At 48.0% G+C, this 25,316-nt stretch overlaps 1 protein-coding gene across 1 annotated transcript in view; it reads right to left on the reverse strand.

The window, feature by feature from the left end:
- Window positions 1–25,316, reverse strand: part of CSMD2 (CUB and Sushi multiple domains 2) — a 325,353-nt gene that overhangs the window by 6,975 nt on the left and 293,062 nt on the right. Inside the window, exons 54-63 of the mRNA XM_062593772.1 lie at window positions 22,918–23,091; window positions 21,401–21,589; window positions 18,461–18,634; window positions 15,806–15,988; window positions 10,257–10,433; window positions 9,237–9,416; window positions 7,821–7,994; window positions 6,221–6,394; window positions 3,023–3,096; window positions 1,489–1,600 (exon numbers count right to left, since the gene is read on the reverse strand). Coding sequence (XP_062449756.1) covers window positions 1,489–1,600; window positions 3,023–3,096; window positions 6,221–6,394; window positions 7,821–7,994; window positions 9,237–9,416; window positions 10,257–10,433; window positions 15,806–15,988; window positions 18,461–18,634; window positions 21,401–21,589; window positions 22,918–23,091 — 1,611 coding nt within the window. The remainder of the gene's footprint in view (window positions 1–1,488; window positions 1,601–3,022; window positions 3,097–6,220; window positions 6,395–7,820; window positions 7,995–9,236; window positions 9,417–10,256; window positions 10,434–15,805; window positions 15,989–18,460; window positions 18,635–21,400; window positions 21,590–22,917; window positions 23,092–25,316) is intronic.

Consider the following 25,316-nt stretch of genomic DNA (forward strand, 5'->3'; position numbering starts at 1 on the left):
AAGCCAAGTAGGGGTGAGGACGCATCTGCTTTTTTTTAAAGCCTCTCTTCACCGGATGGGTGCTTACTAATGATTTGCACCTGGCTGTCAATAGGATCACAGAGTAAGTCCTTGGAAGTGTGCAACAGTCATAAATTCCTATAACTGCTCCCTAGCTTTCGGGATTTGGCCCACAGAAATCTAAGATCAGCTTGTCCAGCTCCCCGTCGCCAGAGAGAGCATGTGTATGCCCTGCTCTGTCAGGTCCCGCTGTAAATGTGCCACTGTTTTCCTTGAGAAGTTACAACACAAAGCTAATAAATCATAGATAGCCAGGAAGCTCTTTCACCCACACCGTAAATTTCCCTTTTCTGTAGCTCTCAAAATGCTCATGAATGAAAGCAAATCCTCAGCAGCCTTCATGAGGTATTATCTACATCCTCATTTTACAGAGGATGAAATATAAAACCCAGAAAGGCTGAGAGACTAACCTCAACTTGCACAGTCATAAAGCAGTATCTCACCATCCCAGCTCCAAGCCTGCAGCCCTAGTCACGAGATGATGGTTCAGCGCTGCATTAGCAGCAACTGCATCTAATTCTGCCCTTCCATGCTGCAGACAGAGGAAGCTTTACAGAAAACCTAAAACCAAAAACTCAGTCACTTTTGCTAGCATGAGTAAGCCAAAAACACATCTTCTCTTTCAATGCACCTAGCAACAGAAGCAAAACCCCACTTAAATCCACAGCTGTTTCTTCATCCCTGCAGTCTTCCGGTTCAGCAGAGAGAAAGACAAGGTTGTGAGCTGGAGTCATGCACGCGTTACCATGACAAGCAGAGGGGGTAGCTGCCTTCCTCTGCAGCTGTCCCCAATCCTCAATGCTGCTGCTAAGAAACGTTAAAGGCTGGATCCTGCCTTGGGCTGCTCGCAGCAGCTGGACCGACAGGGTTTGCTAACCAAAATACATCTCACCAGTAAGCCATCTCACAAGGGAGAGGGAGAAGTGTTTTAATTCTTATGATAAGATGACACAGAGGCTACGATGGATATTACAACTTAAATACATTGAATTCCTTTTGCTAGAACAGGGAGAAGATGATGGACAGGTTGAAAGAAAGAGCAACAAGTTATTAAAGACCAGGAGAAACATCCCTCTGCTGGGGAGGCCTTCTGGCTAAATGTTAACCTCAGTCCCTGGACTGCAAGCTCACATCTTTGCCATCAAGCACGGTTTCAGAAACACAAAACAAAGGGTCATCTCAACGTGGCTCTCTAAGGAGAGGACAAGTAAAAAATCCATCTGAAATCAAACCTAGCTGCTGGTATGGTCTGGTCGACTGATTGTGTGATCCCTCTTTTCTTCAAGGATATGGTCTCTGAGAGCCCTCTCACAAAACCGTCACCACCGAAGAGCGGCCAGTCATACAACAGCACAGCAACAGCAAAACAAGGCAACAGCACAGCCAAAGGCACGCGCTGTCCTCCGCCAGGCTTCTCCCCCCACTTACGGACGCAGTCCGGCTGCACGCCGCTCCACGTCAGGTTGGGGAGGCAGGTCCTGGTGGTCGACCCCTGGAGCAGGTAGCCTTTCTGACACTTGAAAAGAATGATGCTTCCCACCTGCAGGAGACAAAACATCGAACCTTCCAGTGTAACATAATTCACCCATGCTTATAGTAAAATACGTATAGCTCTTCCTCTTCTATATACTGAAAACGTGAGTTATCTGCTTTCTGTGCTCATCACTCTGCCTGTCTACTACCAGGAAAGCTTTCAGAGCCCTTGGAAAACTGCTGCCTGTTAACTGTGCAGAGAGCTGCTTCCTTCCAGGACAGGCAAGGCTTTTACGTCATATAAGTACAGCCAGGTTAGCATCAGACACAGGTGATGTTTGGAAACGGCTGAAATTTTTGGCAGAAGGGATATTCAAAAAAGCCCAGTAAAACCAAACATCCTTCACTCATACTGTAAATGCCAATTTGGACTGTGAATGGTGAAAAGGATCACAAAAACTGGCAACTGACTTTTCAACATTTTTGAGGCATATTTACTTTCTGAAGATTGTTTACTTTTTGCGTTTTGTTTCAATAAGATAATGAAGGTGAATTTGTCAGTCTCACTTTCTGCTTCAAATAGGTTGGCACTGTGATGCTGTTTGGCTTTGACCCACGTTATTTATCCCGTTTATGCTTTAAAAACAGAATATGCTGAAAATAAAAACACCAAGGAGGGCGTGGGGCATCTTGTCCATCCTCCTTGGCGAGGCCACACCGCGCGCGCGGTGCCACCTCCTCGCGGGCCCTGCAGTCAGGTTTTGTCCCACACTGGCTCCCGGAGACCCTCGTGGGCGGCTGAGGTCCCGCCGTACCGCACCGAAGGCAGGATTTCCCCGCAGCGCTCCTCCGACCATCACCCCATTCCCGGCGTGAGCACCTGAGAGGCCTCCGCCACCGTGTGCAGCGCTCAAACTGGCAAGCCTCACAAAAGCCAGGCTTAAGAGTGTCTTTGCATTAATTAAATCCTAGAATTAATTCACTAAAACCCAAGATTAAGACAGCTAATTAGCAGCAAAAGTGAAAAGCTCCTCTCTGACAGGAGTAGCTGCCGCGAGCGCAGCATGCCGGTGGCGCAGCCTCTCCCACGGCCGCACGCGCAGGGGCAGCCGCGAGGCCGGCCGCCGGCGCCGCAGGTGCAAGGCGCCGGGGAATTGCTTCGTTTTTTTTCTCTCCATTTCATTGCTTTCTGACTGTATGGGAGCTGAGATTAGTAAAACCACCTACAGATTTAGTCTGAAAACGAATGGAAGTTAGGTCTCCAATGTGAATACTAATTACACTAATAACTATTAATTAGCACTGTAATTAATATCATAAATAATGCATAGCTAGCTAATCCAGTACAAATGCACTTCGGGGTCTAACGGAGCACGCCATGACGCCCTCCTCGCAGGAGGGCACGTTAACCCAGGTAAGGACTCGGGTAGGGCTAACCGCAGCAAGCACCGCGGCGCAGCCAGCGCACCCTGGGCTGCCGGGCCGGTACCTGGTAGCCCTGCGAGCTGTTCTGCATCCCGAAGAGAGGCACGCCGGGGTCTGAGCACGTCGTCAGGCTGGGGTCTTAAACGGAAAGAGCAGACACAGTGTTTTAAAGGAGCGTTTGCGGAAGACACGTCAGAGCTCTGCTTTCCCTTGCTCTCCGCATGGAAGCCCATGCTGCACCTCTGCAACACGACAGCAGTATTTGCTGCAGAAGCGTATAACATAGCAACAGGGAAAAATACACGGATATTTTTGTTTCTTAAGTCCCTGACTGTTCCAACACAACCTAACCAGAGGCACTCTATCACTCAGGAGAAAACATCAGACATAAATCTCGTGTCAGGGATATTTCTCTTCCCTTCCCTTCCCTTCCCTTCCCATTCTATATACCAGGAGCAAGGCTTGTGGCTCACTGGCGCTGTGCCCTCCTCTGCCCCGGCTGCTCCTCCTGCACCAGCGAGGGCTGCGTCGACCTTGGCCTCTCTCGGGCCTGGGCAGCGCGTTCGGCCCTCTGGGCTTTACTCTGCCGTCACTCACTCACCCAGCAACCTTGCTATTTTGTGGTGATAGATGGGGGCTGGAAACGCTGACATATCTCAGATACATAATCTCTCTTTACGCCTCATCCGGTCTCAATCTATCAGAAGATGAATACGCTCAATTCAGCAGGAATACCTGTTGCTACTCTTCTAGCATCTATCACTTTCTTTTTTTTTCAAATGTGTAGCTAGTAGCAGGGAATTGACAAAATTAGGACAGAGATGCATCGCATTTACATTAGCATCCCGCACTGAGCAAAGGAAACTAAAAGTCCCCCACCTGAGAGGCAGCTGCAGCAGCCTCCGAGAAACATCTTCCACCTGACCCGGCCCACTTGACTGTGATTATTATCCAGTGCCTGGACCAGCCCTCCCACTTCTGCCATGGGAACAGCTTGGCTTAGAGCATCAGCGCCGTCTGAGCACTAGCTCAAAAGGTCAGAGCAAAGCTGAAAAGATCCTTCTCCATGGAGCTGAGACCAGCTGGAGACCTGGGTGCTGAGTTCCCCAAAGGCAATAATATACTGACACACTATTTCAGCAGTGCAGTTCCAAGATCTGGAGTTTTTCTCAAGAGTGTGCAAGAGGGAGATGAGGCGATTGCAGAAACCACGTGTGCTATATACAACGCTCTGCACTGAGCAGAAGCAGGTCACCTGCCCCACGCGATCTCAGGACCTGCAGTATCATTGAAATAACATGCAGTACCATCTGCAAGGATGCTCAAATACCCTGGCCAGCAAGAGTGGCAGCCAGGTTTGCAGGGAGCTCAGTAAAGCCAGATGAGAGCCCAGTCCGGACTCCCAGTCTTTTTTCTCCTTGATACACTCAAAATTGCTGTGAAAAGGATCATTTCTCCCACAGCAAGTCCCTCTCCATACTTTAAATATTCCAGTTAATGTGGTTGTGAAAGAGAAGAAAACTCTCTAAGGAAAGTTTTTGCAATTCAACTCAAAGTGAGTCACTTCTCGTTGCAGCTACAGGAAAATGGAGCCTGACTTCTCTATCTAACGGCTTGTATTTTTATGTTTTTATTCCTTAAGACCTGACAAATCAGCCTCTTCACACTGTGCATTATGCACTTCTTGGTGTTCCTTGTTCAGTGACTCACCACAGCTCCAAGGACCCGGGGCGAACACCAAATGCAGCCGACTGGGCACTGCACCACGCAAACTAATTCATTTTCTGTCATTCAGCTCTGCTGTGCTTTTGTCATCTATCACTGATGGAGTTTCCATGGAAGCCCCCAGATAAATCACAGTGTCTAAAATAAATAAATAAAGGGCCTCATCCGACGGATGAGGTGGAAGGTGATGGATTGTGCAGGGTGACGCGCAGACAGCCCAGGTCTCCTGGCTGTATTTGGGGGGTCTGATGGCGCTGGCTATCTGACACGCCTCAAAAATGGGTGAGAGCTGAATAAATACAACACTTCGGCTTTGCCTGCCCATACTGGAAACAGGTGTTTCAGGCCAAGGTTTTCTAGATGTACAAATCTTGTCCCTTCCCATGATTTGTGTTGGGGAGACAAATTCGAAGCACATTTCAGCAGCAGCATGAACAACTGTTTGCCGTGTTCAGTCACACTGCAGTTTTGTACACTGCTGTAGAGTGGGTGTGCCCTATGTATTTATGGCAGGATCCTGGATAAGAATCCGTGAAAAAATGATGAAGCATGAAAGAAAATCCCAACTCTAGCATTTAAAGCCAACATTGACAAGAGTACAGGGGAGCTCCCAACTCTGTGTATGCATGAAGCTTGTGGTGAAATCAAGAGGAAGATAGAAGAGCTAGCCATAAGCATTTTAACATTCATGTAACTGGTGGTGCATTTAAGATGTAGCTAGCAAGTCAGAATGACTGAAAACAGCAGAGTACAGTCCAAAATCTGTTTCTGCCTCAGATACCCAGATAACATGGTGACAGTAGTGTTCATGTAGATGGTTAAGACAAACAGCACATAGCCTGTGCAATTTATCACCACAGGAGCCCTGGAGTTCAAGGCTTGGAGTTCAAGGAGTTTTAAATTGGCTGAGAATGCTGTGACTAATTATGATTATAGACCATCCTGGGATTTCAAAGGATTTTGGAAGCCCCAGAAAATGGGCACATGAGGAATGTGTGGAAATGTTAAGTCTAAATCCCAACACTACAGAAAGGTAAAGCAATTTGTATACAGCAATCTGTGTACAGCACCTTGATACTTCTGGGAGCTGCTATTCTGGATATAATTCCAACGCAGCAGAGAACATACAAGCTCCCACTTGCACCTTTTAGGTAGATCTTTATTTTGCTCAAGTTTCTGGGAACAGAACAGCTATGCTAAACAGCAACCTGTTACGGGAATGAAGTTGTCTTCCTCAGATGGATGACTGATACACTGACCACCACTGGTGGCACGGGCAAGAATGAGAGGGACAGGTGCTGAATCTAAGCAGCAAACTCTAAGAGAAAGGAGGGGGGAGCTTAGCACCTGCTAATGCTGTCAGGAAAAAGCAAAAGCATCATCCTATATGAAAAGGAAATGCTCCCATTTTCACAGAAACATAAAGCGCTAACTTCTGCAAACACAGGACAGAAAAACACATTTGCTAGAAAGGGAAAAGCAAAGTGACAACTCTGAGCTCTTTGCCTGTAGTTGCAAGACAGATGTTTCCTCTTACCTATGCAGCTGGGCTGGGTCCCACTCCACGTCCCGTCGGACTGACAGAACCGCCGGGCTGATCCCACCAGCACTAGTGGGGCAAGGCAGGAGAACGAGACAGAAGAGCGGTATGTGAAGCCTCTGTCTTCCCTCCTGCCTTGAGCTGGTATCCCAGGATCACCGCAGAACACAGCTGGAACAGGCAAAGAGACCAGGCAATTACAATAGGCCACCTCAAGTGCAAACAATGTGAATAAGCTAAAGGTGGGTCTATTAATGGCCCAAACCTGACTACTCCTTGCCATCAAACTCTATGAACGCCTAGGAAATTACTACTGGCAGCTTTTGCTGGCTCCTTCCTTGCAATTCTGCCTTTTTGTCAATTGCTGTTAATTAACTTCCACTTTCTCCCTCATCTTTTTTTTTTTTTTAATAACAGTATGCTTAGCTTTAAAATGTACCTCTAATTGCACAATGTCAAATTGCTATGTTCTGTGTTACACAGCCCACTAATTATATAAGATCTAGGAAAAGGTGCAAGGAACACAGTCAGGGCTCTGTATGATTTAATACGAAAATGGCTATTGTGCAGCTGCCAGCCATTCAGCCAAGAAAAGAAACTCACATTTGGCTTTATCGTTATGAGACATTTAACTAAATTTTTGTATTAGCTATTATATCAAGCATACAGATTTCCACCCAGCCAAAGCTCTGCCCTCACAAAACATCCCTAACCAAAACATCCCTTCTGCTGCAATAAGAGAGCGCCCTTCTCCAAATGTTTCTTCTAAGGCCCTTGGTAGATTCAAGAGCGCTGATTTCAGAAGTCTTCGATCACTAGGGAGCCACCCAGACAAGGGGCCACAGCTTTTAAGATGTCTGGTGCACAGAGGACATGCATAGTGCAGAGACTCTGCAAACCTGACCTTGCTTCTACATAAGAAGATACGGAGTGACTGACTTTGCTTCCCCTTTGCTACCTCCAAGGGCCATTACTGCCTCCTTGTCACAGGGACAGCCAAGAAAGGCACCCAGCAATCTGCCTGGTGTCAGAGAGGAGGAAAACACTCAGATGTTTGGCCACAGTCATTCTGAGCATCTTCATTATTTCTCCTAGCATGCAAGATTTCCACCGACTTCAGTTAATCCAAGGCTTCCTAAGGGCTTACAGGCAGGAAACTTGGCAACTGGATATTTAACTTAATGCATGTTGAGTGGTGGTCCCATAACTATTGGGAGAACTTCCTTGAACTCTGAAGGCAGTTAGAAGGAGAGAGATCCTTCGAAAGGATCTAAGTAGGGCCACACTGCTTTCTGGAAATACGCAGCTCCACTGGCGGAGAGGGAGCAAAGTCAGGCGGCTCACTGAGGTGAGACGAATCTTCATATAATGCATGAAGTTGGAGAGAAACAGGTTCTCCTATGAAAGCCCATCTGCCCCCTCTATGATGAGCAGGGAATCCTATGTGTCTGCGGAACTGTCAGCCATGGCAGAGGCGACACTAAAATCAGTTACGGGTGGACCAGAGATGGGGGAGAGAAGACACCAAACAACTAGGTTTTGAGCATAGTCCCGTGCTCCATATGTATGCTAACATCTTACATGGCTGTCTACTCACGAAAGCACTGTGGGATTTCTCCAGTCCAAGTCCCATTGCCTTCGCAGGTGAGGATGGCGGACAGGGAGAGCTGATATCCTTCTAAACACGCGTAGCTCACGCTGGCACCCCAGCTGAAATCTGAACCCACAACCTTCCCGTTGGGTATGGCTTGCGGGGATTTACACATGATAGCTGAGTGGAAAACAAAAACATAATTCAGCTCTCACAAATTCTCAGCATAGTCATTTCCATTAACAAGGAAATTCACGTAGGACTGAAGTTAAATTCTACTCTCAGAGAGTACCTCCTAGAACTGGGCTAGCAGAGGTTCTGTGAAAACTTTTCCAGCTGTGTATGTAGTTGTAAACCCTAGGATTTTACTTTTAAGTTTGGAGTTAACTAAATCTCAAATCTCCTAGTCAGATTTCTGAGTCTGTGTCCATTTGCAACCGAAGTTAAGAACTCAACCTGACTTAGTGTGAAAACTCATCACGGATTCCCTGAAAGATTCCCGGATTTTGGACAACCTGGCTGAGTTTCAGATTAGTAGTCAAATCAACAACTAGTCTGTATTTCGTCTACTCTGGGGTGTTTTAATATGACATTTTTGCAGTGCTTTGCCTTCTAGCTCAGGGGAGCACTGAGAAAGATACTAAGCCCATGCAAATTAGTCTGGCCTTCGAATGAGACCTGGCCACGTTCTGTATTATTCCTGCAACACTAGCTCAGCGGTGAGAATGAAAAAGGAGTAGTATAAGAATTGTTCTTTACAGCCTCTGAGGGAATTGGAGTATATTTGGAAGTTTCTACATGGTCTGCATTTATATCACCATCCTGACACACAAATTTTCCAGACTGCAAAAGGTGAAGTACACAGCTTCTGCTATAAGCCTTATCTACACTTAGTAGGTGAGTAAAACACTGGCAGAAAAGATCCAGTCTGTTCCGCAACTGCTCTATTATTTCTCTTTCCTCTCTTTGAACTCTAGAAGCAATCTCAGAATGAAGAAATAATGACAGGAGTTCGAAGAAACATTTTTCAGACTTCTAGGTAACGCTGAAGAAGCGTGTGCCTACAAATCAATGTGCTTCATTTAAGTCTGATCTGAGTTTTTGTGAAGAGTAAGTCACTTAGCTCTCTATGCTTCACTTTTCCTTTTCTACTGTAGGGATAATAGCAACTCTCTCCCTCCCAGGCATGTTGTGATGATTGATACACCTAAAGATGGCAAGGTGTTCATGCTATGTTGAAAAAATTGCCTAAGTGCCATAAACACAGGGTATAGATTGAATGATAGGACTGCCAAACTCACAGGTGGGCTCCAGGCACTATGCAGTAGTTTCTCTTAACAGCCTATTTCCCTGTCTCGAGTTACAAAAAGTTTGTGCCCTGTAAAACTTATATCCTCAGATATTTATAGCAACCAGTCTTACCCTTGCAGGTAGGTTTGGTGCCATTCCAGGTTCGGTCTTTTGTACAAGCTAGAGAGGAGGCCCTGTCCGACTCCATCATATATCCTGGCGTGCACTGGAACACCACTGTTTTATTGTAGGTAAAGTCACTGCCCAGTCTAATGCCGTTGGCTGGCACACCAGGGTCACCACAGTTGATCACTGCCAAAGGAAAATAAATAAGCATTTCTGGCTGACCATCCCTTGTCTCATACTCATGGAGCTGCAATAACTCGAACACCTGATGGTCCTGAGTGTTTTTCAGAGCAGGATATAATGCACTAATTGCAGAAAAAGGAGTGTTTAGCACAGAGCGGTTGAAGAGCTGGGCTAGCTGGAGCAGACTGGGCTGCAGTACGCAGAGAAAACTTTTCTCCTATCCAGGGGAGGGAACAGGGATATTAATGGCACATTAAGACCTTGCAAGAAGAAACATTAACATACATTAAACATTAAAGAAAACTTGGGTCAAATCTGGGCTACGTCTGGAACAGTTGGCACACGGCAGCTCCTCCTCCCCTTAGCCTAGTTACCACCTCTTATGTAAGAACATGTTTGCTGTCATGCACATTGCTGATGGAGGCAGTGGTGGGTCTGAGCCGTAAAGAAATGCAGCACATTCCTGGAGGGCCTCTGAAGCCTGTCTGGACCCATGCACGTTCCAGCTGCCAGCATGCCGACAGGCAGGAACGCTCATGTTCAGAAGCAGCCCAGGAGAGCACCTCCAGGATGGCTGACACTACTCATGGAACCGATCAGAGTGAGCCCTTCACTCGACCGGAGAAAAAAACAAATCCAAAGCAAGAGTTTTCCATTAGGTACTCATAGAGATTGCAGGCTGCGTGCTTTCCCCTGACACGAGACAGTTTAGCTGAGTTTCTCAGCGCAGTGCACTGGTGTGTTCACAGCCACACCAAGCCACCAGCCACGCACTGACAAGCTGTCCCCAGAGCCTGGCAGCACTGTTCGGCTCAGCTTCCAGGAGCCCATCCCCGTGCCCACCTGTGCACTCTGGGGTGCTCCCGGTCCACGTCCCGTTCACAGTGCAGTGCCTGCTCAGCACCCCGGTGGAGTAATAGCCTTCCCGGCACTGATAGATAATGGAACTGGAGAAAACCAAGCCGTCGTTAAATATAACTCTTGCATTGCTGGGGGTTCCTGGGTTTCCACAGGATATAACTAGAAAGCAAAAAGGCAAAGTTGATTAAAAATCAGGTTTTTGTCTGAGAGTTCACTATTCTCAACAGTAGTAAGCTTAGCTGCAAACCCACTCCATCAAATCAGATAGGACAGGCTATTTTGGTGGAAAATTTGCTATGTCAAAGGTCCTGGCTGGAGGAAGAACCAGTTCCATGTCCACCTGCTGCAGATCCACTTGCAGACTTCAGCTGGGAAGTTGCAGCAACCTGATCAGTAACTTAGGCATTAACCTTAGGCATTAGGGAAGCTGACAGGGCCTCAAGACACTTTACTTGATCCTGAAGTTGCTCAGGTCCAGGCAGCGACATCTGAGCTAGCAACACACACACCAGCCCTCAGCTTCAGGTCTGTCCCTACATCTTTAAAAAGCAGGAGATCCAAGCCTGCTGTTCCTCCATCTTCAAGGTGTTCAGGCAGTTGCACCCACGTGCACCAGCTTTGCCTCTTGTTTGTGCAGGAAGCCAACAGCTTTGCAGACATGAGAGGAAGCAGAGCAGAAGGCAGCCTGCTCCCCTGCCACAACAGCGCTGCTCGCTGCCCTGCTCCATCCAGTTATGCTTCAGGAGGAGGGAGAGCGCTGGGGGAACTCAATTACAGGTTTGTCAGTGTCTAAGTTTTATGTCTATGCTACCTCAGCACCACAGCAATAAAAGGGCATCAAACTGAATGGTGGTGTGTGAAGCCCTGTCATGAAAAAATAAGCACGTGCAATAATCACATCCAGCCCTTGTTTACTCTGAAATTACAGGACATGAAAGAAAATCACATGAATCAAGGAAAGGCTGACACCACATGCTCCCGTGACAAGGAAATCCCTTACTTCCAGCTCTCCCCAGCAACGTGCTACTGTCCATGCAAAAGCATTGCTGTGCATACACTGGTGTCCGACCCTTGGTTTGGGACTGTTATCCTCCCCTGCACACATGCACAACACAACATTGCCTGCAACTTTAAGTCACAGCAGGAAAGCAATGTGCACAGGCCACCAATGCAGGGACACAAGCCTTCCTCTTCCTTGCCGCGCGGTCTGCTGACAGCCTGCTAACATACGAGCCTGCTGGAGGCATATCTGTTTGAGAAGAAGAAACTAATAATCATTCTGGACCGTGTGCACAGAAACTCTGCATGGCACTAAAATCATTCGAGGTGCTCCCTAGTTACAGATTTCTCATGCAGTCAACGTCTCTGTGATACAAGGTGTCATTTCCAAGAGATGCCAGGATAAAAATCAGATTCTATCAACTCAGAAAAGGCTCTAAATTACTGTTTCACTACCCTGTTCATACATCAGCTATTCCCTCCTGTCCAACCTCCTCCACATACACACGTGGACAAACACACACAGATGACCCAAAATACTGCTTCCATGAACATCAGGAGGCTCATGAAAATGGTTTGATTGCAGCGTGCATCAGCTGCAATCCGTATGGTCTAGATATAAATAGGCTGCAAACTAAGGACGAAAGGTTTAAACCTCAGAAGTCATAATTTAAATATAATTAGAATACAATCAAGCAAGTGAACAATAATTGGGTAAATAATTCCCTTTGTCTTCAGCGAGAGATGTAAACTGAATGAAATCCCCAAAGAAAACTGGTTTTGACACTGGTTTTTTGAATAGAGAGTAAACCAGAAAGACCCTGGATGTCCCATAATTGTATCCACTTGGAACTCCTTAAGAATCCCAAACTCAACCTTTAAATTGAATTCAAAATTCAAGAAAATAACCTGAAAATCAACTGCATCAGATGGGGATTCTTGGAGCTGCTGCACCTTTGCCAGTGAAGTATTTTGGGAGATGAGCCTCAGCTGAAATGACGGACACGACAGAACAGCTCCGACTCGGCTGCAGCAAGGACCGCCAAAGGCGGCGAGAGCGGCTCGTGGGCGCTCGGCTCCGGCCGGGCCGCGGGAGGCCTGACGCCCCGGCACCCGGAGCCTCCGAGCCTTTGCCCTGCTCCGCGCACGGCCCCCACGCCGGAGACCCCAGAGCACAGCATGGGCCACGAGAGACCCCACACTGTGCCACTGCCACATCTCCACCCTGCGGCTGCACAAACAACGGGGATCAGCGGCGGGACACCACGCACGTACGCGTGGCCTCGAAGACGTTCCCGCAGAACAGCGTTTTCCAGGCAGCTTCAGGCCGAGAAGCGGGACGAGGAGAACTCCGTGCGTCAGGCTCCGCGTTCCTCTGAAACTCTAATGGGAAATGGCACAGCGGGAACCAAACACTTGAAAATGTGCTCCTGAACCCTCCTGAAAACTCAGCTAGTTGCCCTAACCTGAGAGCTGTGAGCTCCTTTCAACACTTCATCGCCTCCTCACGCCTGCCGCGAAGCCGAGGGCGTCCTGCCTCACCCCCTCTGCCGCCCGCTAATCCCTGCGTTCGCAGCTATCAAACACGGACGGCTCCTAAGCGGCGAGATGCAGAGCAAGGCGAGCGGCCGCGGCGAGCGCCGTCCGCCGCGCTGCCCCGGCGCGCGAGCCAGCCCGGCTTTCGAGGCTGCCTGCTGCACGTGCGCGCGCAGGGGCCGCCTGCGAGACGGGCCAGCGGGGCAGTTTCGCGTCCGCTCTGGCTTCCGCTCGCAGCCCGAGCTGTCCGCTGGGCGCCATCGCTGCTGGGGGAGCGGGCAAGCTTCTCCTCGACGCTACGATGTGGCCTCTGCTATTGAAAACACAGCAAAGCACGTTAGTGCTGCAGAGCTCTGCAATAATTAGCGTTTGATTCCGATCCATGCATCCTTTTCCTGAAAAGCTTATCACAACTCCCCCTCACTTTGCTTTGCTTTCCTGCACATTTTGCAGTAAGACAGAGCACAAGCGTGTGTCTGCCTATGCTCGAGGCGGCAAGTGAATAAAGCGTCCTCTGCCTGTCCCCGTCCCCTGACCTAATCTTTACAGCAGACGATCCCTCTTTTCGGCTTTGCTGCCATCTGACCGGCTGCTGAAACACACTCCTAACGGCATCTGACACATCAGGCACAATCCACCGCTGCACCGCGACACAGCTGAGAGCCGTCGCAGTCTCAAAGCCTTCGCTCCGGGGCTGGTAATTTCCATGCTGTTTAATTTAACCTGTAACCCACAATCCACCTAACTACGCAGAGCGAAGGCAAAAAGCAGCTTAAACCCAAGAGCCAGCCCTGCCACCTCCTTGGTAAAATCAGAATGAGAGACAAAACGCAGCGCCTTCTCCCAGTGTATCACTTAAAAAAGCCCACTTCTGTCCACGGACACCGGCAAAGAGCAGCCAGGGCCCCATCGCGTTTTGGATGTGGTTTTAATTCATCTGGCAAAGCAATAAGCATTAGGAAAGCAAATGTGCTCAGAGGAGGAGGGACCCCCAGAGCAGACGCTCGCCTGCTGAGCCCCTCCTGCCCGCTCCCCGGGGCGCGCGGACCGCGGCTGCAGCAGCGGGGAGGAAGCAGAGCAACAGCTTCCCAAAGTTCACACACTTTTAAAACTTGCTGGAAATTAAAGCTAAATGAGGCCTGAAATCTGTGGTTTTTAGAAAGCTGGGGACAACAAAAGCAGAGCTACAAAAAACAGACTGAAGGGGGAGTCCCAGAAGGAGTCCCTGGAATTAATTTAATTTCAACTCATTTGCACACACTGAAAAAAAAAATCAATTATGATTTCCTCCTGCCTCCCTACTCCTTTAGTCTTCATGAAAATATTTCAGCGGGTAAAAAAGTACCAGGGTTCAGAGCTGAGGTGTATAAAGCTGCCCGGCTCCCGCAAGCCTCCCAGGCAGCTCGCAGGGGGTGCAGGTCTGCAGCGAGGAGCCCGCGGGGGCCGCAGGACGGGGACGACAAGCAGGGCACGGGCCGGAGCGGGGGCAGGAGCCCGGTGCGGCCGCAGCGCCCAGCGCGGGAGCCCGGAGCAGTTGCAGACGCCGCAGCGCAGGACTACGGCACGCCGGCTGCCCTGCGCCGCACCTGCCCGGGCAATCAGCCCTCATTCTCATTTGCCCTGAATTTACCCCCTAAATTAATCCCTCCTCTCCTCCCGCTATAAATACCTGTTCCAAAGAGTTGAATGTGACTGCACTCAAAGCAGGCATAAGAACGCCTTGGAGCGCGTGCGACTTGCTACGAATACAAAGGGCAGGGATGCAGCACACTGCTCATCACTGCAAATTACTTCCCTATATTGGCCAGTCAGCACTTAACATTAAATGACTACATTATAGGCATAATATTATTATTCATAAAGTACGAAGGAAAAAAAAAAATCTGCCGAGGATCTCTATTTCGGTACCTCTGGAATCTGATGGGTTATTTATCCTGAGATTAATGAACAGAGCCTTTCTACCAAAAGAAAAACATAGAAAGAAAAAAACTAAGATTTGAGTGTATTAATAATATGATTCAGTGTCTTTTCAATCAAGAGCTCCATCAATTTGGAATAAATTTCCAATTCATTTACAAACTCTCTCTGAGCTTTTGGCTTTCAAATCAGCTGGAGAGAAGCACTTGCCCAGGTCTCCTTGCATTTGGTTTCCTGTCTCGTTTCGGGCTTTTGTTCCTTCCCCAATTGATTTTTAAACACTTTTATAAACCAGTTGCAGTGAGCAGTGCAGCTCAGAAAATCTGGTGGGGGGTTTATTAGGTTAGATTACAGGGTCTTACTTGATTCCTTCAAACAGAAAAATAAGGGTCTTTGGGTATTTTTGTTGGTTCTTAATACAAAAAAATACTTACTGGATTTTAATTTGCATTTTGCATTTCTGCTCGATGTAAGTAACTATTGTGTGTGCCAGTTCCAGCTTTAAGGGAGGTTTGAGGCTGTGGAAATTTCTCATTCTGGTGCATTACCTCTACACAGCAACAATTAATTAGTCAATGTTAATGGACCTAGAGAACTGCAGCCAAAAGGGGCCATTTCTGATCATCTAGCTGGACATGTGCTGCAGGTCAAGAGACTGCGCGGCACAATACTCTGGGGACAAATGGAAGTGAAGACCAGAAGCTCTTCCCGCTCTATGGTTCCGTCCAGATATTGGCATGAACCTGAACGACTTGACAGCCTTTACACCATCCAGGTGCACCTTGTGTGGCAGAGCAGAGCCAGGCACAGAAGAAGGTGAGGTTTGTCCCTTACGCTGAAAACCCCTCCTGTGAAATGTAACGTGCAGATGTTTGGGAAGTAGAGAATTGGGGCTCCCTAATATGCACGGCAGATTTGGAGGATACGCTGGAATAAGAGTGTACCAGTGCACCAGACTAGCCCTGGAAACCAAAGCAGAGAGGATGGCCTGGCTGTGAGCCTTCCCTGCCCTGGTGTTCAGGGGATATCCATGGCAGCCTTGGCAGGACTCAGGAGAGGATGCAGAGTTGGAAAAATACCTTCACATTCTGGTTGCGTGCCACTCCAGGAGCCATTCGCTTGGCAGATCCTCTCAGATGAACCTCTGAGTGTGTAACCTGGCTCACAGCTGAACCGGACCATACCGTCCACATCAAAGTCATCTCCCAGCCCAATGCCATGAGAAGGGATCCCCGGGTCCCCACATACGCCTTGGCTGCCTCCTGTTAAGAAGAGAGCAGAATACCATCACAGTGAGCGACTCTTGAGGCTTGGCCACTCTTCCCTATGAACCATACGCATTGAGAGGACCACCGCAGAGATATGGATCGCATGACCAACTACCAATGTAACTCTCCATCTGGCTTTCAGCAGAGAGGGGAAATTCCACATGAAACACCTCTTACTATGGAAGCACACTGTAAACCAACTGCAAAATACAGCCATAACTTCTGAATCTCAAGATGGAAACCCCATCAGCCTTCTGTGGCAGCTGCTCTGGCAGCAAGCAGTTTGGTTGCCAGCATTGGTCACATAGTCTCCCCCTCCAGCAGAAATTATGATAGCCTCCAAACCAGCACAGCACGCCCTCTTGTTTTGCAGAGCAAGAAACTGTTGCCTTTGGAACAAAGAAGCAATAGGGATCCTGCTGAGAAACATGCGCTTGTACAAGTTGTGTGCATCCCAAGCTGCTGGCTATAAGTTTGGGGGATGCAAGGAACAGAGCAGCTGCAAAAGATGCTTTGCAGGGGTTTCCTGGAGCAGGTTGGAGAAATGCCCACCTCTGTACAGCTTGACTCAGGCTCACACAGTGTATGCTTGTTCATGGCATTTTCTGCTAATGATCTGTGTGAACACATCCACTCCCAAGCCAGGAAAGACTATTTCACTCCTGCAGCTAGCAATGAAGCCCCCAGCTCCTGGGCCTTCTGTGCTTTGCTGCAAGAACAGCCTTTGCAGTGTTATGTGTAATATAGAATATAATGAACGTATTCATTATCTAGGATAAAGACTTGTTTTTAAAGAGTGGGAGAATGCTCCAGGCTCAGCTTTTTCTTTCACATGATGACTTATTCCAAAGTCTTTTGTTTCATTTTGCTAAAGCCGCTGTCACACCATAGGGATCTTCTGCATGTAACAGAAAACCTTTGGCAGGAGATGATCTCAGCTGTGTTCCACCCCAGCCTCCACTCCAGGTTGCAAAAAGGGCCATGAGGAACATCCTCTGAGCAAGAGCCAGAGCAGATATCATGGGCCTTTGCTGCTTCCCACTCCAGGCCCCAGTGAGGGCATGTACTAGAGGAGGCAATGGGGATTCAGGCTCTTGGCTAGATTTTTGTGCTCCACAGGTAAAGCAGAGGAACATGACTAAAAGCTTCATTCTTCACTGCTTCTGAAACTGCACCACCTGAGTTTGGTGTAAAATAGGAGTCCTTCCCCAACCCTTGGCTGGAAAATATAGCTTTGAGGCTCCAGGCACTCACCCAGCCCCAAATTGGAGAGGGACTGCCAAACGCAACTGGTCTAAAGCTGCCCCCAGGAATTCAGTCAGAAAAACCCCATGTAATACATGTCAGTTGGAGCTTGTCAGACTAACACTGAATTTTTTAAAAAAATCCACCCAAAAAGATGGCATGACAGAGAGTGAAAACTACACAATGGAAGAGCATGAATTAGAGCAGAAAACCTTTCCAAATGACTACAGATCAAGAACTCTGCTCTCTAGATACACCTTCCAAATATGAGGACGATTCCACCTGATTTCTTTTTCCCTTTTAAAGCAGAGGTTAAACTTGGTCAACTGCAGCTGCTAAATCTAACTGGCATAATTAAAAATTAACATCTGTCCCAACCGCTTTGCTCCAGCTACTTCCTTATTTCATCTGCATCTGTGCTCTCCAAGGAACAAGTAGCAGGATGGCATGAGGAGGGCTCTGCACAAAATCCTCCCAGTTATTCAGCATCTATGCTTCTGCTGCAGGCCATCAGCTGAGACCCCAGCACCTCGACTTCTGAAAGGCCTGGCAAGTACGTCGCATTGTATCCCCCTGCCCCCAACCCCAGATCATCTCACCAGAGACATCTTTGCTGATCAGGACATTTTCAGTGTAAGATCCCTTCTTACTCTAGCGTGTGAGTGGGGTCTATGTTCTTTTGCCAAACTGCTCTCAGTGGAGGTGCTGATGATGTGGAAACCCATTTTACCAGCTTCCACCCGCCTCGTGCAGGTCTGGGACGGCAGTGGTGCTGTAATAGCAGTGTCAGCTGTTACATCCCCCTTGGAAGGGGCACACGTGCTTCCTTTGCTGGAACGCATTTGAAAGAGGGTCAGATGCAAGTTCCTGCTTCAGCTTAAGGCACTTCTGCCTGGACAGTCTCTGCAGGGAGAGAACTGTAAACCAGCAGACTGCAGGATCCCTCCTGCCACAAGCATTTGCTGCAGTGATTTATTCCTCTTCTTGCAAGCCAAGTGGTTTGCTCTCTGACAGTGCTTATCACCCAAGACGCAGAAGACTGGACAGCTGAGATACTGCCATTTCTGGAGCCTTCCATGATCCCAGCTCACCCTCTGCAGCCTGCACATTTCTCCAGCTCAGCTGAAGCCCATCAGGCTGCCCCCTTGCAGGATAAAAAGTGGTAGTGGAGGACCTGAGCGGCACCACACTCCTTCCCCCCGTCGCCCAGCCCCAGCTCACCCGAGCAGTGTGGGAGGGAGCCGCTCCAGCGCCCGTCAAGCTGGCACATGCGAGTGGAGTTGCCGATCAGCGTCCGCTTCCCGAGACAGCTGTACCGGACCACAGAGCCCACGGTGTACTTGTCACCCGAGATCTGGGCGTGGGGCGGCGAGCCGGGGTGGCCGCAGGACACCACTGCAAAGAGACAAGAGCCAGGGCTTCGGGCACGACAGCGATACAGCAGGTACGGCAGCAACGCACCGGGCGTTTGTGGTCGCTAACCGGAGCGTGCCCCGCAGCCCATCCCATAACCGATGACAGCGCGCAGCTCAGGAAATTCATCTGGCAGTTTGTGAGCACTGCTCACCCTACCATTGCTGCTAAAACCACACGGCTAACAATAATTAATCGGTTTATTTTAGCTTAGCAGAGTGGAGACAGTGCAGCTGCTGACAAATTCGCTGACAGCTCTAGGGGCTACGAGGTTTGGATGAGGATTCGCAGCGCAAAGAGCATGCACCACGAGGTTTTGGAGGAAAGCGCCCAAAATGGGTATGTTCGCTCCCTCTGCTAGACTCTAAAAATACAAATCCTGACATTAGGTGGCATGCATGAAGTATGTTTCAATAAAAAGGAGAGCACGCGTATGTCTGGGCACGTGGGCGTTGAAACACGCTGGTACATAGCTGTGACTAAAACCAAGGATGCTTTCAAAAGAAACGGGTTTGATAGCTACTACTTAAACTCACGCTGTAACTAACAATTTAATAACTGATACTCCAGCAGACACAGCTAGGCTTAAAGCCTGTGCCAGTGCTAAGGTTTTTAAAGGATTTACATACACTGTGTGAAGACTATTTCTTCTGATGTGCTAGGATCTGCTCCTGTGTACTTTATTTATTTGAATCACTCCCTCCACCCTCAAGGATATCAATTCTTTTTTTTACTCTCTCCTCAAAAACATTCATTAGACAACATTTTCAAGCCAAGATTGTCTAGCATTAAACTTCCCAGCTTATATTTTAGAAAGTGCCTTGTGATTTTAAGTACCTGGCTATGTGCACTCTAAAGGGACACAGGTTTCTGAAAGCACTGGGCACATCCTAGGTTCAGCACACACAGAACAAAGACATGTAAAACTCTCTTACTTTTTTTTCAAACAGTAAGCCCATGAATCCAGATTAAACAGTTGTAAAGCTGACCTGATTTCCCAAAGCTTTCAGAATGCCCACAAATCCTCCAAGTCATCAGATGTTCAACATTTTTAAGAAAGGAGATCACATTTAATTAGCTGAACAGCTGAAAGAGCCTGAGATATGACACTGCTAGGTTTTAAAAGGCAACTACTCCCTTGGAGTCCCTGGGGCTGCTTTAATATCCAGTTATCACTTGTCAGTTCCCGAAGGCTTGGGCAGGGTGCTGGAAACACGAGAAGGTGGCATGTCGCTAACAACAGGAAAGGAAAATGTGCCAAAACCTACTGCTTATGACTAGGTGTGGAAGGATAACAAAAGAAAAAAAAGAAACAAGCATGGCTTTGGAACAGCTCAGCTGATCTGGACTAAAGGATCCTCATTTCTGACTGCCTGAGAGATTCATTACGCCAGGCAACAACAGATCTTGCTCGCTTTAGTCTCCAAGAAGGAAACACAAGCACAAAACCCAGTAGACCTATCTCAGTCCTAGCTGCTGCATTTCCTTTGTGCTTACTCTCAATGCTAAACCCTGCTAAACACCTTCTTTTCCTCCGAGAGGATATCTGTTTCCAGGAAAGACCACTGAAATGTTTTGATAAAATTTGGATTTGTGGGCATCATCTCCGCTCTGCTCTCTAGTGCCAACTTACAGGGAAGATGCACCCCCCCCCCCCCAAAAAAAAACGTAAACTGCTTCAGGCATTTAATTTGGATGTTCCTGGAAATGCGCCTTTCTACAGCAAACGCAAGATTCTAACTTTGCTGTTTTATCTCAGCTGCGCTATCGGAAGTCTGATAGCTGCTTAATAAAATATGCATCTGTCCAGGACTCCATTTCTAAAGCTCAATCTTTGAGTTTGATGGGCTGGGATCACAGATCCTGCACCTGGGCAGAAGTGCACACCTGCACCCAGAAGAACAGGTACTTCAGGGCATGTAACACGCAGCAGTACAGCTATGCCGTGTCAGGCTGAAAGGAAAAAGAGAGCTGCTGTATTTGGCCGGTGTGGATGCACATGTGTGAGCCACAGCACGTCACCAAGTCTACGAACAAGGACAGCTGTTTTGAGGAGTTCCCAGCAGCAGGGTACATCACCTCCAAACCAGACCCACAGCGGCTTCCTTAAGCGAAACCTCCTCCCCGCGCTCTCTGCAGAACACTTAATTACACCCTCTGCCAGCCCTATGGCAGAAAGCACACGATACTTTAAGACAGAGGAAAAATACAGAGCAAGAGGCAAGAGGCAAATCTTCTTTTAACATCTGCCTTGCAAGAGAGCAACGGCTGTGTTTGCTTCAGCGGCGCCTGCCGCTTCCCTCCTCCGAGCCACCCGGGCGGCGGGCGCGCGGCAGCTCCGCGACGGCCCAGCGGGGCTGAGCGCCCCTGGCCCCGGCGGCCTCCGAGGACCGCGGGGCCGCAGAAGCCGCGCTTCCCTTCCCTACCCGCCGCACCTTCCGGAGCCGAACGCAACCAGGAAAGCTCCGAGGTGGCTGCCTTCCCCTGGAGAGAAAAACGATCTCCGTCTAACATGATTTCTCTCCTTGGACCACATGTTTTCTCTTCTGTGGGCAGGATCCAGAGGCCAGTGAAGCAGGCAGAAAGATTCCCAGTGACTACAAGGGGCTCGAGATCCAGAGATTTAACATGATCATTCAGCTAAATAAACGACAGAGAACTACATGGGATGAAAACCTGCGGTGGATTAGGGGAGGAGGACTTTTAAATAACACCCTGACCAAAGGGGAATTATTCTAAAGAACTTACAAAGACACTGTGGGAGGGCACGGTCCCAAGTGCCATCCCCCTGACAGGTAAGCACATGGGTACCCAGTAAGTAATATCCGTGGCTGCACTGATATGAGACAGTTGTTCCAAAGCTGAATCTGTGAGGACCACTTGGCTGCACTTGACGGATGCTGTTTTCCAGGTGCCCAGGGTCAGTACAGTTTACAACTGCAAACAAATGACAAAAAAATACAAAACAAAGGGTGTAACAAAGAACAAAGGAATCTGTAAAAAAACGAGCAGGAAAGAGGGAAAAACAGCAAGTCATATGTTTCACAGTTTGCTTTTTAATCTTTTTTTTTAAAGGTTCTTTAAGGCAGATAAAGAAAAAAAATATTAAAAGAAATAAGAGAGAGCAGAGGCAATCCTGCAGGCTCTCACTCTACCAGGAGAGGCTCAGCAGCAGAGCCTTGCTCTCTGGCCCGGTTGCAGGATTGGGCATTACATTAGCAAGTTGAGGAGAGCCAATTTCCTGACAGAAAGGGCCACAGCATCGACAGAGATATTGGATTACAGGAATACAGAGGAGGAGAGTGAACAGAGGGGAGGGAATCTGATAAGTGAATTTTGAGCACTAATACCAGCGCAGCAGGGCAGCCTAGGGGGAGGACAGGCTCTGCAGCTAGGACCACGACGTCTGCCGCAAGTAAACTGGTCTGGGGTTACCAGAATGCCCCCTACTAAGGGTCTGGCCTGATACTTTCTTTTGTCCTCCCCACCTACAGCAAATAATTCAATGTCTTGCTCCTCTACAGGGCTGAGCAGGGCTTTCTAACCGCTTTGGGGGAAACCATCTGCTTCCTGGAGTGAGTGGGGCAGGATGACAAGGGGTAACAGATTTATTACTTGAGATTTAAATAGGCCCTCAGAGTTCAAACATCACTTGTCTGTTCCTGACGAACTGCAAGATTGGTTTTATGTAAATTTATGAGTGTCAGGATGCTTTTCAGGAACTCAGAGTAACTGATGAGGAAGGCACAGAGATAAACAAAGTCCAATTTGTCTAGATTAAATGATGCAGTGTTTCCCTACTCATTCAGCAGCAAAATCCAGCATCAGGCTTGCTCTATACTCCCCTTGACACTTGTATTCCCCTCCTCTCCCTCCCTGCCCATAAACAGCTCCCACTGACAGAGCAGGAAAATCACACACAGGGATCTGCAGGCACTCTTTCCAGGGCCAAATCCTGGCTTGTGACACTCAGCAAACACTCTGAAGGCAGCTTGCCATGGGACACTGAGGCCACCTCATACCCATGGCTGGCTTACTGCTCCACGTCTGAGCCGGCACTGGGCTTAGCTCTGCTATCTGTCCCAGCAGCGACACTCACCAACCACTAAATCATTCTCAACATGATGCATCAGGATGTTTTCCTGTACGTCAGCCCCAGTGAGTGATGAGCTGAGGGGTTTCTGGTCCTCAAGCCCTCCTCAGCCCAAGGTGCCTGGGATTTCCAGGCTGCAGCAGCGGTAGAAGGGTCGAGGCAGACAACTCACCGCGGCAGGTGGGCAGTGAGCTGCTCCACTGTCCGTTGGCCAAGCACTGGGACTGGGAGGCTCCCTCCAGGCGGTACCCCGTGTTGCATACAAACTTGGCCATGTCGTTCAGATTGAACTGACTCCCTTGGGTCAAGCCATTGACAGGATTGCCAGGGTGGCCGCAAGTGATGGCTACAATTAGAAATTGGAGATGTTACTGCTTTGCCTGGAAGGAAGTGGGTTGTCCAGGCTGAAAAAGTTCCCAGGGAAGGAGACCATCAAGAATTTCATAACAACCCTGAGACTCACATTGACTTCAAAGATCTGCGACCAGATCTGTTGAAATACTGAACCAAGTGGAGGATATGGTACCTGTGTTCAGTTTACAAGCATCAGAAGTTTTCTGAACTGTTTTCTAAGGCAGCTGAATGCCAGCATCCTATTGACTTGTACTGTAAATCTCCAGAGGGCCTCTTCAAAAACCCCAGCTATTACTATTAATCTGTTGCCTTCCATTACCCTGGGCATCACACATATAGCCATAAAACCTGTTGTTTTTCTCCTCCTCCCAAGTTTAAGTTGGATGTATGCTCACTGCAGTATAAAGCTACACCTGGAGAGAAAGTTAAAAAAGAAAAAAAAAAGAGAAAAATTGGGTTTCTAATATAGTCTAAGATGCTTAAATCTTCCCGCTTTAAGGTTGAAAAACTTTAGGGGGAAAATCGTTATTCTTAACACTCTGTTACGAGGATTTTTGTGTAGTTCTTTTTCCTCTTGCTGATGTTAGCTCATACTGGAGCAGAGGTAAGGGGCTAACGGGTCGGGTTTGAGCCACTCTGACAATTCCCCAGGACAGTTGCAAAGGTGAAAGATGGAGCAGCAGGAAGCACAGGGAACCTGAGCTCAAAGCCTGTTTGCCTGGGCCCCCTCTTGGCACCTTAGCGGAGGTGAGTCTGGAAGGACAGATGAAACCCTTGTGAGACTCCTGCTATGAGTAAAGTCTGGACACTTTGCTTTAGAGCACAGCATGCTCCCCTGCACAAAAGAAACATCGAGATATTCTGCAAGGAGCTTCTGGCTACTTAAGGAATGTGACAACTTCTGACAGCTGAGGACAAGGCAATATTGATTACTGTCGTGCTGAAACAGGGTAACGGTCCATCAGTAAAAGTCCAGCAGTTTAGTTCTACAGCTGCAAAGCTGAAAGCTAAAGGGGAAGCTGAAATTCCCATAAAAGATCCGTAACACATTTGACTGCCAGGGCTGGACTATACCATTGGGAAAGGGATTTATTTCTGAGGCAAGGTGGTGACAAATACAGGTCTAAAAATACGAAGCAAGACAGCCTTTTAGTGCTATTGGAAACAACACCAGATTCTCTGAGGTACTCCTGAAAATTATACACATTTTGAAATAGGAGATGGATTCTTTCCCAGAAAAAAAAAAAAAAAAAAAGGCTCTCTCTAGTTGGCATGGATCAAAAGGGCCAGTTTATGTAGAGCAAGCAATTGTATCAGGTTTAAAGAGAAAATATCAGGACAGCAGGAAATTATAATGTGATAATGGAGTGCCCTGAGCTTCTCAGAAACAAGATGACCTCAAGGCATCTAATTTCAGAGTCCAACAGTGCTCTGCTTTAATGGTGTTAAATTTATGTTACGTGTAAGGCCTGATACGTAGTGTAATAATTTCAAGGCCGACTTCTGAACATGAGACACCTTTACAGAAGTGCCACACAAAAGCTTTTAGTTGCCAGAACTGGAAGCCTGCAGAAAGCAGCACTGAACAAAGACTGCGCACCTGAGCCCTGCGCGGGACGGCTGATCGGCACTCGGCAGACGCACGCACAAGCAGCGTCCGTCCGCTTTGTTCTAATGGGTTTTGTCTCTCCTGAAGGAAGCAGGTGATTCATGAAAATGAGAGTTTAAGACATCCTGCATTTCTGCGAATCCGTTTGGCAGCAGCAGGACTTCTACCAGTAAGATCTCCTGGACCAAGGTCAGTGCACATGTAGCTTGGCTGGTAAATATGAATTAAGTTTTTCAACTGAGCATCCTCAGACACTGGAGTAATTCAAACTTGAACCAGAACCAGACTTTCTGTAACTCTTATTATCCTAAAAACCTCACACAAAATCCTAGACATGAATGCTTCCAATTTTTGGAGCCACTGCTAACCTTAAAAGCTTGAATCTGTTTCTTATTTTTAGGCTGGAATCTGCATATACAACAATTTACAGGTCATTTCCTACTTTATACCTTGCCGTTAATATTGTGCCTCAGCATGTAAAGCCATAACCCATGTAGGTGAGGCTGGAAGCAAACAACTGGAAAATCATAATATGAAATATATGAGCAGCCCTCTTTATTGGTTAGATGATGTTTCAACTTCTTAAAACCTTTGTTAGAACTGCAGAA

This window comes from Rhea pennata, chromosome 23 (assembly GCF_028389875.1).
Source record: "Rhea pennata isolate bPtePen1 chromosome 23, bPtePen1.pri, whole genome shotgun sequence".
Classification (NCBI taxonomy): Eukaryota; Metazoa; Chordata; class Aves; order Rheiformes; family Rheidae; genus Rhea; species Rhea pennata.